This window comes from Pleurodeles waltl, chromosome 2_1 (genome assembly GCF_031143425.1).
Source record: "Pleurodeles waltl isolate 20211129_DDA chromosome 2_1, aPleWal1.hap1.20221129, whole genome shotgun sequence".
NCBI lineage: Eukaryota > Metazoa > Chordata > Amphibia > Caudata > Salamandridae > Pleurodeles > Pleurodeles waltl.
The window spans coordinates 669,423,166-669,441,489 of NC_090438.1; the positions used below are offsets into that span (position 1 = coordinate 669,423,166).

General features: G+C 40.4%; 1 protein-coding gene across 5 annotated transcripts in view; it reads right to left on the bottom strand.

The window, feature by feature from the left end:
- Window positions 1-18,324, bottom strand: part of FYCO1 (FYVE and coiled-coil domain autophagy adaptor 1) — a 733,597-nt gene that overhangs the window by 554,875 nt on the left and 160,398 nt on the right. For all 5 annotated transcript variants that reach the window (XM_069216428.1, XM_069216419.1, XM_069216401.1 and 2 more), the window contains 2 exons: window positions 5,386-5,529; window positions 4,199-4,292 (listed from right to left, as the gene is read on the bottom strand). In XM_069216428.1, the coding sequence (XP_069072529.1) occupies window positions 4,199-4,292; window positions 5,386-5,529 (238 nt within the window). The remainder of the gene's footprint in view (window positions 1-4,198; window positions 4,293-5,385; window positions 5,530-18,324) is intronic.

Below are 18,324 nucleotides of genomic sequence, written 5' to 3' on the forward strand. Positions count from 1 at the left end.
TCTGAGTTTTCTCAGGAGATGGTCTTCCACAGTCTATGCACTAAAGATTCAATATGGAGGTTAGAAGAGCCCCATTAATACTTCAATATATATATATATATATATATCTTCCTTCTGATAGATTTTTCTACTTTGCATCTTTGGGCACCAAGCAGTAAAGTGAATTTGTGAGCCCTTTGACATCAGGAGGAAGTTTCAGGTTTTCATTCCAAAGCTGATTGGGGACATGTGAAAATCACTAGGGGGCTTTTGTAAGGTTATGTTTGAGCCTGGTTAGTTTCAAAGAGACAGCTGGACTAATGCTTATATGGAGCCAAGTCCCTAATAGCTGAAAGAGGTTGGATTTGCGGTTCTGAAACATCAGAAAAAGAGGAGGAAAGCCACTCAGGAAAGTGAAGATATGTAAACAGAATTATCAGATGAGGACTTGACAAACCCTCCTTTACTTCCAATATGGTGTCCTCAAAAGAAGCAACCAGAGCACCCTCATCAGCTGTTTCTCTATTTCTTTTTTCGATTGAGCAGTCATTGAGGTAGAATAAATAATACTCTAAAGTGTTCTGAAATTCACCACTAAGCAGCGCTAAAGGGTAATCTAAGTCATGTTATTCTATGAATAATAGAAGTGAGATTATTTGTATTTTATTAAATAGCAATTATAGTTATATATAATAATAATAATTATTATTTATAAGTGGTATATATGTGTGTATATAGAAAATGTACAGACATACCTCTCGCTTCAATGGTGGAATCCTATAAATTTAAACCAAGGGCAGCCATTCCAAGACCCAGTGCCTCAATACATAATCACAACAGATGCTTCCATGATAGGGTGGGGAGCACACCTCAACCAGCACAGTATACTGGGACAATGGGATGTTCAGCAAAAACAACTGCATATAAATCATTTAGAACTGTTAGCAGTGTTTCTAGCATTGAAAGCATTTCAACCACTAATAGCCCACAAACACATTCTTGTCAACATGACAACAATGTATTACCTAAACAAACAAGGAGGGACACACTCATCACAACGGTGTCTCTTAGCACAAAAGATTTGGCATTGGGCGATTCACAATCACATTCGCCTAATAGCACAATACATCCCAGGGATTCAAAACCAGTTGGCCGACAATCTCAGTCGAGCTCACCAGCAAACACACGAATGGGAAATTCATCCCCAGATACTACAAACTTACTTTCTACGCTGGGGAACACCACAAATAGACCTATTCGCAACAAAAGAAAATGCAAAATGCCAAGACTTCGCGTCCAGGTATCCACACCCTCAGTCCAAGGGCAATGCGTTATGGATGAGTTGGTCAGGGATATTTGCTTACGCTTTTCCCCCTCTCCCACTCCTTCCTTATCTGGTAAACAAATTGAGTCAAAACAGACTCAAACTAATACTAATAGCACCAACCTGGGCTCACCAACCATGGTTCACATCACTACTAGACCTGTCAGTAGTACCTCATATCAAACTACCAAACAGACCAGATCTGTTAACTCAACAAAAACAACAGATCAGACACCCAAATCCAGCATCGCTCAATCTAGCAATCTGGCTCCTGAAGTCTTAGAATTTGGACATTTAGACCTTACACAAGAATGTATAGAGGTCATTAAACAAGCTAGAAAACCTACTACAATACATTGTTACGCAAACAAATGGAAAAGATTTGTTTATTACTGCCATAATAATCTAATTCAACCACTACATGCTTCTGCAAAAAACATTGTAAGTTACTTATTACACTTACAAAAATCTAAACTAGCATTTTCTTCTATTAAAATACATCTCACAGCAATATCTGCCTATCTGCAGATTACACATTCAACATCACTTTTTAGAATCCCAGTCATCAAAGCATTTATGGAGGGTTTAAAAAGAATCATACCCCCAAGAACACCACCAGTCCCCTCGTGGAACCTCAATATTGTATTAACACGACTCATGGGTCCACCATTTGAACCCATGCACTCTTGTGAGATGCAATACTTAACCTGGAAAGTAGCCTTCCTAATCGCTATCACATCTCTTAGAACAGTAAGTGAAATACAAGCATTTACTATACAAGAACCCTTTATACAAATACATAAACATAAAGTGGTTCTCCGTACAAATCCCAAATTCTTACCAAAAGTTATATCACCGTTCCACCTAAACCAAACAGTGGAACTCCCAGTCTTTTTTCCACAACCAGACTCTGTAGCCGAAAGAGCCTTACATACGTTAGACATTAAAAGAGCACTAATGTAATACATTGATAGAACAAAACAGTTTCGCAAAACAAAACAATTGTTTGTAGCCTTCCAAAAACCTCATGCAGGAAATCCAATATCCAAACAAGGCATTGCCAGATGGATAGTGAAATGTATTCAGACCTGCTATATTAAAGCAAAAAGAGATCTACCTATTACGCCAAAGGCGCACTCCACTAGGAAGAAAGGTGCCACAATGGCCTTTCTAGGAAATATACCTATGGCAGAAATCTGTAAGGCAGCCACATGGTCTACGCCTCATACATTCACAAAACATTACTGTGTAGATGTGTTAACAACACAACAAGCCACAGTAGGACAGGCTGTATTACGAACATTATTTCAAACAACTTCAACTCCTACAGGCTAAGCCACCGCTTTTGGGGAGATAACTGCTTACTAGTCTATGCACAGCATGTGTATCTGCAGCTACACATGCCATCTAACGGAAAATGTCATTTACCCAGTGTACATCTGTTCGTGGCATGAGACGCTGCAGATTCACATGCTGTGCATTATCCTGCCATCTAGTGTTGGGCTCGGAGTGTTACAAGTTGTTTTTCTTCGAAGAAGTCTTTTCGAGTCACGAGACCGAGGGACTCCTCCCTGTCGGCTCCATTGCGCATGGGCGTCGACTCCATCTTAGATTGTTTTCCCAGAGGGTGAGGTAGGAGTTGTGTATATAGTAAAGGTACCCATGCAATGGAGTAAGTATGTATGTACATATTGTGTATAAAACTAGTAAGTATTTACAAAATTTACAAATTTACAGGTTTTATTCAACTTAAACGGCTACAGGCCATCGAACACACATATATATATATATATATATATGTAAGTGCACTGCTGTCATTTTGATGTTGCTGAGGGCATAAGATCTTGAGGAAAGTGAGGAGTACATTGTATTTATTATACTTTAAACTAATCAAAATGTCAGGATTGTCGAAAGACATATGAGCTATGCTTACTGAAGGTTTGGAAGGTAATGCATTTGTGATAGAGTACAATGTATGTCAAGTTCTAAATCTGAGACTATTTTCCTTTGGGAACTTTTGGTCTCTGTAAAGTAGTGTAAGAAAAGGAAATGGGGTAAACAGAAATAAAGAACATATTTTAATTGGATTGATTAAACTCAGATTAGGGAATTGTAATCAGAGTACCTTACACAGTTGTGAGTAAACCCAGAAAATAAGAAGCACAGAGGCCATTTTAAAATGGCAAATTTCTAAAAGTAAAGAAAAATGTTTACCTGAAGTAAGATGAAGAAAACTATAAAAATTCAGTATAATGCTGATCACATTTTTTGTTTAAAAAACATTTATTTATTTATTTTTCATGGGCATTTTTCTCACACAAACATTTTCTTTAAAAATAAGACCTGATTTTTCACTAAAGTGCATCTATATATTTAATATATTTATACATAATAACTGAGGTAATCATAAGGTTAACATGCACAATGTTTTGCTTTTAGTGGGCAAACCCTTCTTCCCAAAATGTCTTTTGCATTTACCAAATAGCCCTTGCAACATGCTGCAAATCATCTAACTCAAACATTGTAATGGAATCACCTCCTAGAAGGCACAGTGATACAGCAAACAGCCAACAGCACGAGGTGAGAGCGATATCCCCCTCTGAAGCCTATTGTACACATATTGTTTAGCTCAAAAATATTAAAATAGTACACACATATGGTTGCTAAGGTCTGAATATATTCAATTTGTTTCAAAGTGATAAAATACATAGGGAATATATTACAAGGTAATAAGTGCAACAACAGTGTGATAATAGGACACAACACATAATTGTTTTGTTAAAAACAGTGAATATCGCATTATTGAGTGTTAGCATCACCACATACTTAGTCGCACAAGTGACAACACTAAAATGGATGTGTCAAATGTAAAAGATCCTCAACTTCAGTCAATACCTGTAAATATCCTCCCACTAAACTGCTCATGCTTGAACAGCGGCTTGGTGGTTTCCACATCATTGCAGAAGAGCCAGGGGAGGCCAATGATTTCCTGAAAATCATGTGAAAGAGTGATGTCAAATTAACAAATACACCACACACAACAACAATTTACTGGAAAACTTTACCCTAACAGCTAGCATTAGAATACAGTGCTTTTTTGTTGTGCTGTGGATCAAAGGTCTAGCCACACTGTTATGTATAGTGGGTTGAACAACATATATTTCCATAGGCTGAAATCTCCAGCACTGGTGGAATTCGAAGAGATAAAATGAGTACTGTGACTAGAAAATACTTATGCGAAAAAGGCAAAGTCCCCACAACTACATGATTTTCCAGCCACATTTATAGCTATGATTTATTAATTATGTGGTGCATTTTACACTGGTGTGATCGGGAACAACAATATCAAGTATAAGGTTACAAGAAAGAGGAAAATGTTGAAAATACTGTATAACCTATTGTAATGATTTATTCTGATATACATATACATATCCATGCCTCAGCAAAGTTGTTTCCGAGCCTTGAGCAAGACAGATGTCAGAATCTAACAGATGGAGAGGAGAATTAAAGATATGTGAAAGAGAACTCCGAAGCACATGTGGTCTATAACGCAACCTAAGTACGGCCCCCAGCAATTCCATACACATGATTAGGAAGTAGAAATCTAGAGCCTGAATGAATTAGAAAAAACTCCTTGTTCTGCACTGCAGTCAAACATTGCTAATACTGACCTACAAGAAACATTTTTGGGGGAGAAGCTGCTGTTTTAGTCAATGTCAGTAATAACTATAGCATTTTGCAGGATTTCTCGGTTGACCATAGGGGTCATACTGCACCTCCAGGGAGGACACTGGAAAGGTCCTTTTAGCTTCAACATTGCAACGATTCTGTATAATAGTTGAAATTCATATTATGTACTGCTGTGTACTGCCTGTTTTTCAAGCAAATCTTTTAACTTTGAAAAGGCTTCAAAGAATTTGATATCATAGAGTTTCAACTTGCAAGTGCATAGTTAGGGTCAAAGCTATAAAACAATTCATAACAATGTAATCTGTCTGATGAATGAGCCACACTACAATGAAACAATCTGAATTGCACAGACTAAAGTAGCATGAATGTGAGATGTTTCAAATATGTTGTACCTGGAAAAGGTGGGCCATGAGGCGTCCAAATCATATCCTCTTGATGCAAGATCGAACTGGACATCTGTAAGCTCATACAGGTGACTGATAATGTCAGAGCTTATTTTTGGCTTTAAAAATGGACTTCTGGCATAGTACCAATCACTACAAAGCAAACATATTCATATAAAGTGTAAAGAAACAGATGCTTACTATTAAAAAAATTGCAGTATACAAAATTTGAGTAAAACCAACACAAAGGCTATGACTTTTAAGGGATCGATATATTTAAAACATATTTTTAAAAAGTGCCCTAGTTTATCCTCTTACTGCAGCACCAAAACTACCCTAGTCTTCATAACGGAAGAGCTGCTGGGGAATATAGACAAATGTGTTCGTCTTATGCTTCTTGATCCATGGGCTGCCTCTGGCACAATGCTTTGGAGTCACATAGGAAGAACAGCTGAATCACTTCAGCATCAGTTTCTTCTTTTTAATTTATAGATTTAAGAAATAAAACATCAGATCATGTGCCTGCGATACCCACAGGCACGGCATATAACTTCTCTCCTGAAATACTCCAAACTTCACACTGGCGGTCTGTGATGCTTATGCTTTGTCATTCTCCCAAGTCCTTACTCCCAAATGCCAATACAACACATCTTCGAGCTTTTAAATTGAATCATAACATTAAAAACTCTTAGAAAATCAATGCACTTGTATACTCACACTCTCTTGCATCAAGCGCTGGTTTAATTAGGGTTAAGCACAAACATGAAATGGTTCATTATCGATCCTCTAGACAAATTGGCACTACTCACAAACCGTGATACAACACTCTTGATATTTAAAGCTACATCCAATTGGAGTTTATCACTTTGATTCTGCATGAAAAGGAAAGCTGCACCCAGTCCAGATTTTCATGCTGAGTGAATGAAAAAGCATGTGATTTTTAGGACACAAAGTCCTCTGAATGGAGGTCTGTGTGGCGGAGAACTCTGCATAGGGGGAATGGAATCCCTTGTAGAAATGCACATTTGTATGATTTGTTTCTGTGATGGGCAGTATATTTTCCCAAGGAGAATTACCTTTCATATACCCCCACCAAATTTGGTGGTGATCTGTTTCTCTGCCAACCTTGGGAAGGGATACATGCCAGTCCACAGCTAGAGTAAAAATCCGACCTTTTTCAGGATGGAAATGGAATTGTGGGGAGTTTGTGAATGCCCACAAATGCGCCTGTTCATGGAATTTCACAAACTTCCAAGGCTAATGACACTCTGAACCATCCAGGACTGCACTCAATTTCACCCACTGATGTGGGGTTACTGGGACGGGCACTTGTGGCAGAGATAATCATAATTTGCACGTTTGCCAAGAACTGCTTTATGAACTCGTGGCAAGAGTAAGTTAGGTTGGATTGGACATAATTAACATAATTAACATGATATAGGCAGTATCATGAATATGCAGTCCTATGGTTCATATATATTGATGAACATTGATGTCATTATCTTCAGATGCTACACTTTCATTGGTTTGGTGGATGATGCAGTTGTGAACTTGGCTCCAGTTTTACCTAAGGCCAGGATGGCTTTGGATTGAATTTTTGGCAAACCAGCTCTGTTAAACACCAATCCAGTAATGGTGTACAGCAAAGTCATTTAAGTTGTTTCTACAGTGAATGGGCTTTTTTGAGTAGTGTCTCCTGAATAGCCTATGAATGTCTTCTTTAATTTGTATTTGAACTCCCATAGGTTGCAATGATATTCCTGTGGGGTCCACAGAAAAAACATGAGTGTGTCCCACAGGAATACTGAGTGGGTTAACCACCATTTCTGTGTCATATGGGAGTACTGCATGGTTCCAGAATGTTTTTAAAACAGGCTGTGTTGACTGTGAAGGAGCAGTGTTATTTAAACTTCGAGTGTAGAGGTTCCCTTACTAGTTTAAATAAGAAAGGTGATTTGAAGGTTTTAGTGAAATTTATGCCATTTAGGTTGTCATGGTACCACTGTACCTGAAAATGGTAGTGCAGTACCCAGGACAGAGAAACATCATCTCATTGAATAATGTCTATAGTTCGATGTGTACAGAGGACGTTCTAACACTCTTACTATTATTTGGGTGTGGCAGTTCACAGAGTTCACACCCTGTCTTGTGAGCTGGCTTTTTTTGTATTAGCAAAACATTTAGGGGAGTAAAACAAAAACAGAGAATAGTAGCTCGAGGACAAGACCAGAAAACCAATGCACCACAGCCCAATCTATTATGTTGGACTTCTACACTATAACACCTTGTGATAAGAAAGTCTCAGCAAAAATAGTAACCTGCAGCCTCTTCCACAAGAAGTTTTTTTTGGTACCTCTGGCTCAATGAAGCACTTGACTACATGGCACACCAGGACAGCTTGATGCTGGCAAAAGAAACTGGCAAGAGATTAAGGGAGTGTCCACATCCATTGCTCCACTTCTGAGTGTCCAACCAGGAGACACTGTTTCTGCTGAAGCTACAACCATCCTTAGTTAAGATCAAAACAGCTTTATACCACTGCACTGTTCTGTATTATATAATTGGTGGCACATTTGAGTCTGCAAGGGAGCACAGTAGGAGTGCCAGAGACAAACTTTTGACTGCACACGAGTAGTTGTGTAAAACATACATTTTTTCTTTGTTGAATTCAAGTTTTCATGACCCCTTTTTCACCCTTTAAGTTGAATCCCAAAATATATTTTTTTTAAGTAAAAAAACAAAAAACAGTTTTTTTTAGATTCACCTCGCATTGGTCAAAAGATAGAAAAATAATTTATGTTGTTTGTGATGACTGTTTAATAACACCAGTACATCCTTATAGTCCACCGGAGCATGCTACAGTGACCATTGAAGTTTAAATCTACAATTATAGGACGAAGCCAAAGGCCAACACCTATATCAAGAGACTGTTGTGCTAAAAAAAAAAAGTTAAAGAACATTCTGCTCTATAATGACCCTTATAAACTGCTGTGGCAGAACAAACTGGCCATTAAAGGTCCACTCCAGAGAAAGTGGCCCAAGCCAAAAGTGAGCACTAAGAACAAAGGAGTGGTCCTTTAGTAGCCACAGCAGGCCTTGAGCTGTGCAGGTGGGGGGGTTGGCCGCAGGGCCTATCAGGCCCTTAGGTCAACGCCCTGCAAGCAGCCACCTATGCCTTGCTTGACTGAAGTGGTGGGGTTGGCTTCTGGGCTTGGACTTCAGCCAAGCCCTGCACCCAACCTCCCGTGGATGGTCAACCCCTTTGTCCCTCTAGGTTGTGGATTGCAGCTACGCTGTGTGCCCAACCACCATGGGTAGCCAAATCCTTTGATCCTCTCGGCCCTATCTAAAACGGGCAACAGGACAAGGGTACCTCTATCCTGCCTCCTTATATATTCTTTTTACTAAGTTGTAATGGCAGCTGCAAAATTTTCTTTCAGGTTCAGGTCAGCCATAGATCGATAGGGGAGAAACAACTGACAGTATAAAAAAAAGGTCTCTCCACTAACCAGATTGCTTTATTTTTAATTACAGCACCACTGGACTCCACTGGGACCAACTTTCCAGATACCACTATAGTTTTCTCCCCTTTTCGAAAACAAAAAGCACTCTTCCGATCAATTAAAACTCTGACATTATATATATATAATATAATGAAAAACATGAAGGTTAAACCTTTCTTATACTTAAGAAAATTTTATTTGTTCTTTCTATGCAAACCAAACTTAAAAAATCTAAAGTGATAGTTATACCTTAGTTTTAGAATCTAAACACCACCTTGAAATTAATATAACTTCATTTAATATTTTATACAAACCAAACGTTAGAAACCTAAGGTGATAGAGTGGAGTGTCGTAGAGTGTAGTGGCATAGGGTGAAATGGCATTGACTAGAGAGGCATAGAGTTGTGGAGTATAGAGTAGTGGAGTGAGTAGAGTGGAGTGGCATACAGTGGAACAGCATAGAGTGGATTGGCTTTGAGTGAAGTGGCGTACAGTGGAGAGGCATAGATCTGAGTGTAGTGGAGTGGCATAAAGTGAAATAGTGTAGAGTCAAGTGGCGTAGACTGGCGTATAGTTGATTCCCATGGCGTAGAGTGGCCACACAATTCTCTCCATTATGCCACTATTGTACACAACAACAATTTATGCCACTCTGCTCTACGTCACTCCAGTCCACACCACATTGCTTTATCTGACTACACACCAAATGCTATTTCACTGTACAATTACACTGAACGCCACTCCACTCTATTGTATTCCACTGTACGCTACTCCACTCTACTCCACTCCACTGTACATCACTTCACTATTTGCTATTTCACTCTAAGCCATCCCAATCTATGGCATTACACTGTACGCCACTCCACTATATGGCATTCCCTTACACCATAATGCTATTCAATCATACACCAATCCACTATATGCCTCTTCAGTATATGCCACTCCAATGTACCTCACTCCATGCCATTCTCGTTCATTTGATTGTACGCCACTCTACAATATGCTATTCCACATTATTACACTCCACTCCATCCACTCCACTGTGGGAGACTACACTCCACCAAACTTGAGTCTATGCAATTCCACTCTACACCACTCCAATGTATGCTATCCCAATGTACACAACTCCAATGCAATCCACTCCATACCAATCTACTCTCTGTTATTCTACTGTGTGCAACGACATTCTATGCATATCCACTCTAGGCTACTCCACTGTCACCACTCAAGTCTAGACCTCTGCACTGTTTCCCAATTCACTTTAAATCATTCCACTTTACGTTATTCCACTCTACCCCTCCCTACTGCATGGTATTCCATTGTAGCCACTGCATTGTAAACCACTCCACTGTATGCTATTTCACACTACTACACTCTTCTTTATGCCACTAAACCAGTGTTCTCCAAACCTTTTAATGCCATAGGCCCCTAGCTGAAAAATAAAGATCTTTGGGCCCCCCTCAGAATTTTTCACAATTATTTTCTAAGGATGGCACTGTTTAAATAAGTCTAGACATATTTAAACATTGCAGTTAAGTACTGTTGCCTTTTTAAAAATGCGATAACATGTTTCTGTTTTTAAAAAAACACGGTTATCTGTGTAATATTTATTTTGGCCAGAGACTGGCACCCCCCCCCCCCCCCTGGGATCACTTGAGGCCCCCTTACACTCCACTGTACACTACTTCACTGTATGCCACTCCGCTCTATGCTAATCCACTGTACGTAATCTCATTCTATGGCACTTCCGTGTATACTAGCAAAATCTATGATATTCCAGTTTACACCATTCCATGCTATTCTAGTCTAGGTTATTCGGCTGTATGCCACTCCACTCTACGCCAATCCACAGTACTCTATTTCAGTTTATGGCACTCCAGTGTACATTTCTACACTCTACACCACTCCACACTATTGTATTGTACACCACTCCACTTTATCCCATTGTATGCCACTTCACTCTATGCTAGCACACTATATGCCACTACTCTCTACCCCACTGTACTCTACTCCACTCTATTTTACGCTACTGCAGTCTAGGCCACTCCAATCTATGCCACTCCACCGTGTGGCACTCTACTCCACTGTACTCTACTATTTTCTACTGTACCCCACTCCACTCTACGCTATTCCACTATATGTCACTCCACTCTATGCCACTACACTGAACACTATTCCACTCTAGGAAGGAAGACACTAATAAAAGAGGATGAGGGCTGCAGCACATGAAACAAATCTAGTAGCAAAGTATATGAACTCCCAGTATACGTATGGATTGTTAGCAATAAAAAGGCAGATGTACCTTGATTCTAACCTAGGTCTATGGGTAAAAAAAATATATATATATATATACACACACACACACACACACACACATATATATGGAAAATGTCACTTACCCAGTGTACATCTGTTCGTGGCATTAGTCGCTGCAGATTCACATGCTGTGCACATCCCGCCATCTGGTGTTGGGCTCGGAGTGTTACAAGTTGTTTTTCTTCGAAGAAGTCTTTTCGAGTCACGAGACCAAGGGACTCCTCCCATTTCGACTCCATTGCGCATGGGCGTCGACTCCATCTTAGATTGTTTTCCCCGCAGAGGGTGAGGTAGGAGTTGTGTATGCTAGTAATAGTGCCCATGCAATGGAGTGAATGCGTATGTACATAATGAAGTTTTAAGTAATATATTTACAAATGTACAAATGTTTAAGATCTACTTCTAAACGGCTACAGGCTCCCGGGGAGGCGGGTGGGCGCATGTGAATCTGCAGCGACTAATGCCACGAACAGATGTACACTGGGTAAGTGACATTTTCCGTTCGATGGCATGTGTAGCTGCAGATACACATGCTGTGCATAGACTAATAAGCAGTTATCTCCCCAAAAAGCGGTGGTTCAGCCTGTAGGAGTTGAAGTAGTTTGAAATAATGTTCTTAGTACAGCTTGACCAACTGTTGCCTGTTGTGCAGTTAACACATCTACACAGTAGTGCTTGGTAAATGAATGAGGCGTAGACCATGTTGCTGCCTTACATATTTCGTTCATTGGAATATTTCCCAGAAAGGCCATGGTAGCACCTTTCTTTCTGGTGGAGTGTGCCTTTGGTGTAATAGGCAGTTCTCTTTTAGCTTTAAGATAGCAGGTTTGAATGCACTTAACTATCCATCTAGCAATGCCTTGTTTTGAAATAGGATTTCCTGTATGAGGTTTTTGAAAGGCGATAAATAGTTGTTTTGTCTTTCGAATTAGTTTTGTTCTGTCAATGTAGTACATTAGTGCTCTTTTGATGTCTAATGTATGTAGTGCTCTTTCCGCTACAGAATCTGGCTGTGGGAAGAACACTGGTAATTCTACCGTTTGATTCAAGTGGAACGGTGAGATTACTTTTGGTAAAAATTTAGGATTGGTCCGTAGAACAACTTTATTTTTGTGTATTTGAATAAATGGTTCTTGAATGGTAAATGCTTGAATCTCACTCACTCTTCTTAGAGATGTGATGGCAATTAAAAATGCAACTTTCCACGTTAAGTATTGTATTTCACAAGAGTGCATGGGCTCAAAAGGTGGACCCATGAGTCGTGTTAAGACAATGTTGAGGTTCCATGAAGGAACTGGTGGTGTTCTTGGTGGTATAATTCTCTTTAGGCCTTCCATAAACGCTTTTATGACTGGTATCCTAAATAATGAAGTTGAGTGCGTAATTTGCAGGTAAGCTGAAATTGCCGTAAGATGTATTTTAATGGAAGAGAAAGCTAGTTTAGATTTCTGCAAATGTAGTAAGTATCCTACTATCTCTTTTGCAGATGCGTGTAAAGGTTGAATTTGATTATTATGGCAGTAATAAACAAATCTTTTCCACTTATTTGCATAACAGTGTCTAGTGGTAGGTTTTCTAGCCTGTTTTATGACCTCCATACATTCCTGTGTGAGGTCTAAGTGCCCGAATTCTAGGATTTCAGGAGCCAAATTGCTAGATTCAGCGATGCTGGATTTGGATGTCTGATCTGTTGTTTGTGTTGTGTTAACAGATCTGGTCTGTTTGGCAGTTTGATATGAGGTACTACTGAAAGGTCTAGTAGTGTTGTGTACCAAGGTTGCCTTGCCCATGTTGGTGCTATTAGTATGAGTTTGAGTTTGTTTTGACTCAACTTGTTTACTAGATATGGAAGAAGTGGGAGAGGGGGAAAAGCGTACGCAAATATCCCTGACCAGTTCATCCATAGTGCATTGCCCTGAGACTGATGTTGTGGGTACCTGGAAGTTTTGGCATTTTGAGTTTTCTTTTGTTGCAAATAGATCTATTTGTGGCGTTCCCCACATTCTGAACTAAGTGTTCAGTATTTGGGGGTGAATTTCCCATTCGTGGATCTGTTGGTGATCCCGAGAGAGATTATCTGCTAACTGATTCTGAATCCCTGGAATAAATTGTGCTATTAGGCGAATGTGGCTGTGAATCGCCCAATGCCATATTTTTTTGTGTTAGGAGACACAACTGTGTCGAGTGTGTTCCTCCCTGTTTGTTTAGGTAATACATTGTTGTCATGTTGTCTGTTTTGACAAGAGTGTAGTTGTGGGTTATTATGGGTTGAAATGCTTTCAGAGCTAGAAACACCGCTAACAGTTCTAAGTGGTTTATATGAAACTGTTTTTGCTGAATGTCCCATTGTCCTTGGATGCTGTGCTGATTGAGGTGTGCTCCCCACCCTGTCATGGATGCATCTGTCATTATTACGCATTGTGGCACTGGGTCTTGAAAAGGCCGCCCTTGGTTTAAATTTATACTGTTCCACCATTGAAGCGAGATGTATGTTTGGCGGTCTATCAACACCAGATCTAGAAGTTGACCCTGTGCTTGTGACCACTGTGATGCTAGGCACTGTTGTAAGGGCCGCATGTGCAACCTTGCGTTTGGGACAATGGGTATGCATGAGGACATCATGCCTAGGAGTTTCATTACTAATTTGACCTGTATCTTTTGGTTTGGATACATGGCTTGTATTACATTTTGGAATGTTTGGGCTCTTTGTGGACTTGGAGTGGCAATTCCTTTTACTGTGTTGATTGTTGCTCCTAGGTATTGCTGTGTTTGACACGGCAGAAGGTGTGACTTTGAGTAATTGATTGAGAAACCTAGTTTGTGTAGGGTTTCTCTGACGTAATTTGTGTGTTGTGAACACTGTTTTTGCGTGTTGGTTTTGATTAACCAATCGTCTAGGTACGGGAACACATGTATTTGCTGCCTTCTGATATGTGCAGCTACTACTGCTAGACATTTTGTAAAAACTCTTGGCGCAGTTGTTATTCCGAATGGCAACACTTTGAATTGGTAATGTATCCCTTGGAATACAAACCTTAGGTACTTTCTGTGTGAAGGATGTATTGGTATATGGAAATATGCATCCTTTAGATCCAGTGTTGTCATGTAGTCTTGCTGTTTGAGCAGTGGGATTACTTCTTGTAATGTAACCATGTGAAAGTGGTCTGATTTGATGTATGTATTTAATATTCTGAGATCTAGTATAGGTCTTAGAGTTTTGTCTTTTTTGGGTATTAGAAAGTACAGTGAGTAAACTCCTGTGTTTAGTTCTTGTTTTGGTACTAATTCTATTGCCTCTTTTTGGAGCAATGCTTGAACTTCTAATCCTAGAAGATTTATATGTTGTTTCGACATACTGTGTGTTTTCGGTGGGACTGTTGGAGGGAATTCTCTAAATTCTATGCAATAACCATACTGGATAATTGCTAGTACCCAAGTATCTGTTGTTATCTCCTCCCAATGTTTGTAAAATTGGCTTAATCTTCCCCCCACAGGTGTTATGTGATGGGGATGGGTGACTTGTGAGTCACTGCTTATTTTGAGGACTTTTGGGGCTTTGGAATTTTCCTCTACCTCTTTGGAATTGTCCCCCTCTATATTGCCCCCGAAAACTTCCCCGCTGATATTGGCTTTGGTAAGTGGGCCTTGTTTGTGATGTTGTGGTTTCTGTAGGTTGTCCTCGAAACCCTCCCCTAAAAGGTGTTTTGCGAAAGGTGCCTCTGCTCTGCGGGGAGTAGAGTGCGCCCATGGCTTTTGCCGTATCAGTGTCCTTCTTGAGTTTCTCAATAGCAGTGTCGACTTCCGGCCCAAACAACTGCTGTTCATTAAATGGCATATTTAGCACAGCTTGTTGAATTTCCGGCTTGAAACCTGACGTGCGGAGCCATGCGTGCCTTCTTATTGTTATTGCAGTATTTACTGTCCTTGCAGCTGTATCTGGTGCATCCATTGAAGACCGTATCTGATTATTAGAGATACTTTGTCCTTCTTCCACCACTTGTTGTGCTCTTTTTTGGAACTCCTTGGGTAAGTGTTCTATCAAATGTTGCATCTCATCCCAGTGAGCTCTGTCATATCTTGCCAAAAGCGCTTGTGAATTGGCAATGCGCCATTGGTTTGCTGCTTGTGCTGCAACCCTTTTGCCCGCAGCATCAAATTTGCGACTCTCTTTGTCTGGAGGTGGTGCGTCTTCCGAGGTATGAGAGTTTGCTCTATTACGAGCTGCCCCGACAACTACTGAGTCTGGAGTTAACTGCGTTTTAATATAAACAGGATCTGTTGGCGGTGGCTTGTACTTTTTCTCCACTCTTGGAGTTATGGCTCGGCCTTTAACAGGATCCTGAAAGATTTGTTTTGAATGTTTTAGCATTCCTGGGAGCATAGGTAGTCTTTGGTACTGGCTATGAGTGGAGGTTAGCGTGTTAAACAAGAAGTCATCCTCAATTGGTTCTGAATGCAAGGTGACGTTATGGAAAGCAGCTGCCCTTGCGATCACCTGTGTGTAAGATGTACTGTCCTCAGGAGGGGACGGCCTGGTAGGGTACGAGTCTGGGCTGTTGTCCGATAGTGGAGCATCGTAAAGGTCCCATGCATCTGGATCATCTTGACTCATGGCAGTATGAGTCGGGGAGTGCATCAGTGGAGGAGTTGCTACTGGTGATGTGTGCACCGATGGTGGTGGAGAAGGTGGTGGAGTTGTTTTCTTTGCCACCTTTGCCTGTGGCTCCTTGTCCTTTTCGTGAAAGGCAAGTTTTCTTTTTATTTTAATTGGAGGAAGAGTGGTTATCTTCCCTGTGTCTTGCTGAATGTGGAGCCTCCTTTGAGTATAGTCTGGCTCTACAGCTTGAAGTTCCTCTCCAAATCTATGTTTTTTCATTTGGGAGGCCAATCCTTGTTCCTCTGTATAGGAACCTGTTTTCGGCTCCGAGGCTGGATGTTTCGGAACCGAAACTTTTTCGGAGGTCTTTTTAGGCTCCGAAGAAACCTTTGTAATTTTCGGCGTGGTGGTGTCTCGATGCCGAATTTGTTCGGTGCCGCTGTGACGGTGCCGAAATTTCTCAGAGCCGATGTCTCGGGTCCGAGATTGCTGTGTGGCGGTATCTCGACCGGAGTCGGATGACTTCGACACCAGCGTGCCCTTTTTCGGTGCCTTGGCTCGGTCACAGCTTGTTTGGGTTAAGCCATGGCCTGTTGGCGGTGGCGTCCCCTGGGCTTTTGTAGACTTCTCGTGAGTCTTATGTTTCGACGTCTTACTCACGGTTTTCGGCGTTCTTCCTCGAAACGCTCTTGTTCTGTCGGCGTCGACGCCATCTGCAGTCTTCTGGCTCTTCGGTCTCTTAACGTCTTTCTGGACCGAAACGCTCGACAGACCTCACAAGTATCTTCCTTGTGCTCTGGGGACAAGCACAAGTTACAGACCAGATGCTGACACGTATACGGATACTTGTTATGGCATTTTGGACAGAAGCGGAATGGGGTCCGTTCCATCAGCCTTGAATTCACACGTGGCCGGGCCGACCAGGCCCCGACGGGGGATCGAAAAAACCCCGAAGGGCCACCGGAACTCTTCTAAATTCGGTGTCGATCTGTTGTAACTAACCCGATACCGAACAGAAACAATACCGACGTTTTTTCCGAGATTCTAACTAACTTTCCGACCCGAAACACGGAGCGAAAAGGACACGTCCGAACCCGATGGCGGAAAAAAACCAATCTAAGATGGAGTCGACGCCCATGCGCAATGGAGTCGAAATGGGAGGAGTCCCTCGGTCTTGTGACTCGAAAAGACTTCTTCGAAGAAAAACAGCTTGTAACACTCCGAGCCCAGCACCAGATGGCGGGATGTGCACAGCATGTGTATCTGCAGCTACACATGCCATCGAACATATATATATATATATACATATACAAACACACAAAGGTTAAAGCTTAGTTATAAAAACATATTTTCCCTATATAAACCAAGTTTAAACTACACAAACTTTAAAAAATAAAAATGTGAAAGTTATAGCTTTCATTTACAATTTATCTGCCACCTTCAAACTATTAATCATAAGTAGCAGACCTTGTTGCACACTATATTCAGCTCGCTAACCACACAACACTAACTATTACTAGCCACTTTACCATGTACTGTGTGATGCCAAATAACGGCGTTTGAAGAGTTATAAGTGTTGCTATGAATGCTATAATTTCACATGCGATAAGTGATGTAGAATACAAGGGTATAAACAGTGCATGAAAAAGGCATGAGTTATAGTAAATGTAGTGTGGCTTTAGAGGTGTGTGACATAGTAATTTGAAGGTGGTGTGAAAATATTTAAGTTATAAGTATAGCTTTACCATTTTTATGTTTGTGCATGGTTTGCACAGAAAAACTACATAACCTACATAACATTTCTAACTATAAATTATCCTTAACCTTTGTTTTTTTCATTGTATGTTACTGATTTTTATTTTTTTAAATAAAAATGTATTTGAAATCGCAGTGTGGAGTGTCATTTATTGGAGTGTTATAAAGTGAAGTGTAGTACAGTACAGTGAAGGACGGTGTTGGTAAGTCTATTGTCATGGAGTGGAGTATTGTAGAGTGGAATAGAGTATAGTCGAGTGGAGTGACGTAGCATACAGTGGAATAAAGTGTTACACAGTGGAGTGGCATAGTGTGTAGTATTGTAGAGTTGAGTTTCATAGAGTTGAGTATTGTATAGTGGGTGTCGTGGACTGAAGTGTCATGAAATGGAATGTGGTGGAGTGGTGTCAAGTAGAGTGTCATACAGTGGGATAAAGAATAGCAAGTTGTTATAGAATGTAGCGTATAGAGTAGAGTTCAGTGGAATAAAATGGAGCAGAGTGTTGTATAGTTCAGTGTTGTCAAGTGTAATGTTATGCAGTACAACGGCAGAGAGTCTCATACAGTGCAGTATCATTATTTGTGAGAACAGTGTGGTGGAATGGTGAGTTACGCTTATTGTTGTCTAGTTAGCATGCTGAAAAGAGTGAGTAACAATGGTACACTGCTTATAATAATTTGAAGGTGGTGGATAAATTGTAAATAAATGTTATAACAATAACTTTAGAATGTTCAAAGTGTGTAGTTTAAAATTAAGTTGCATAGAAAAAATAGGTT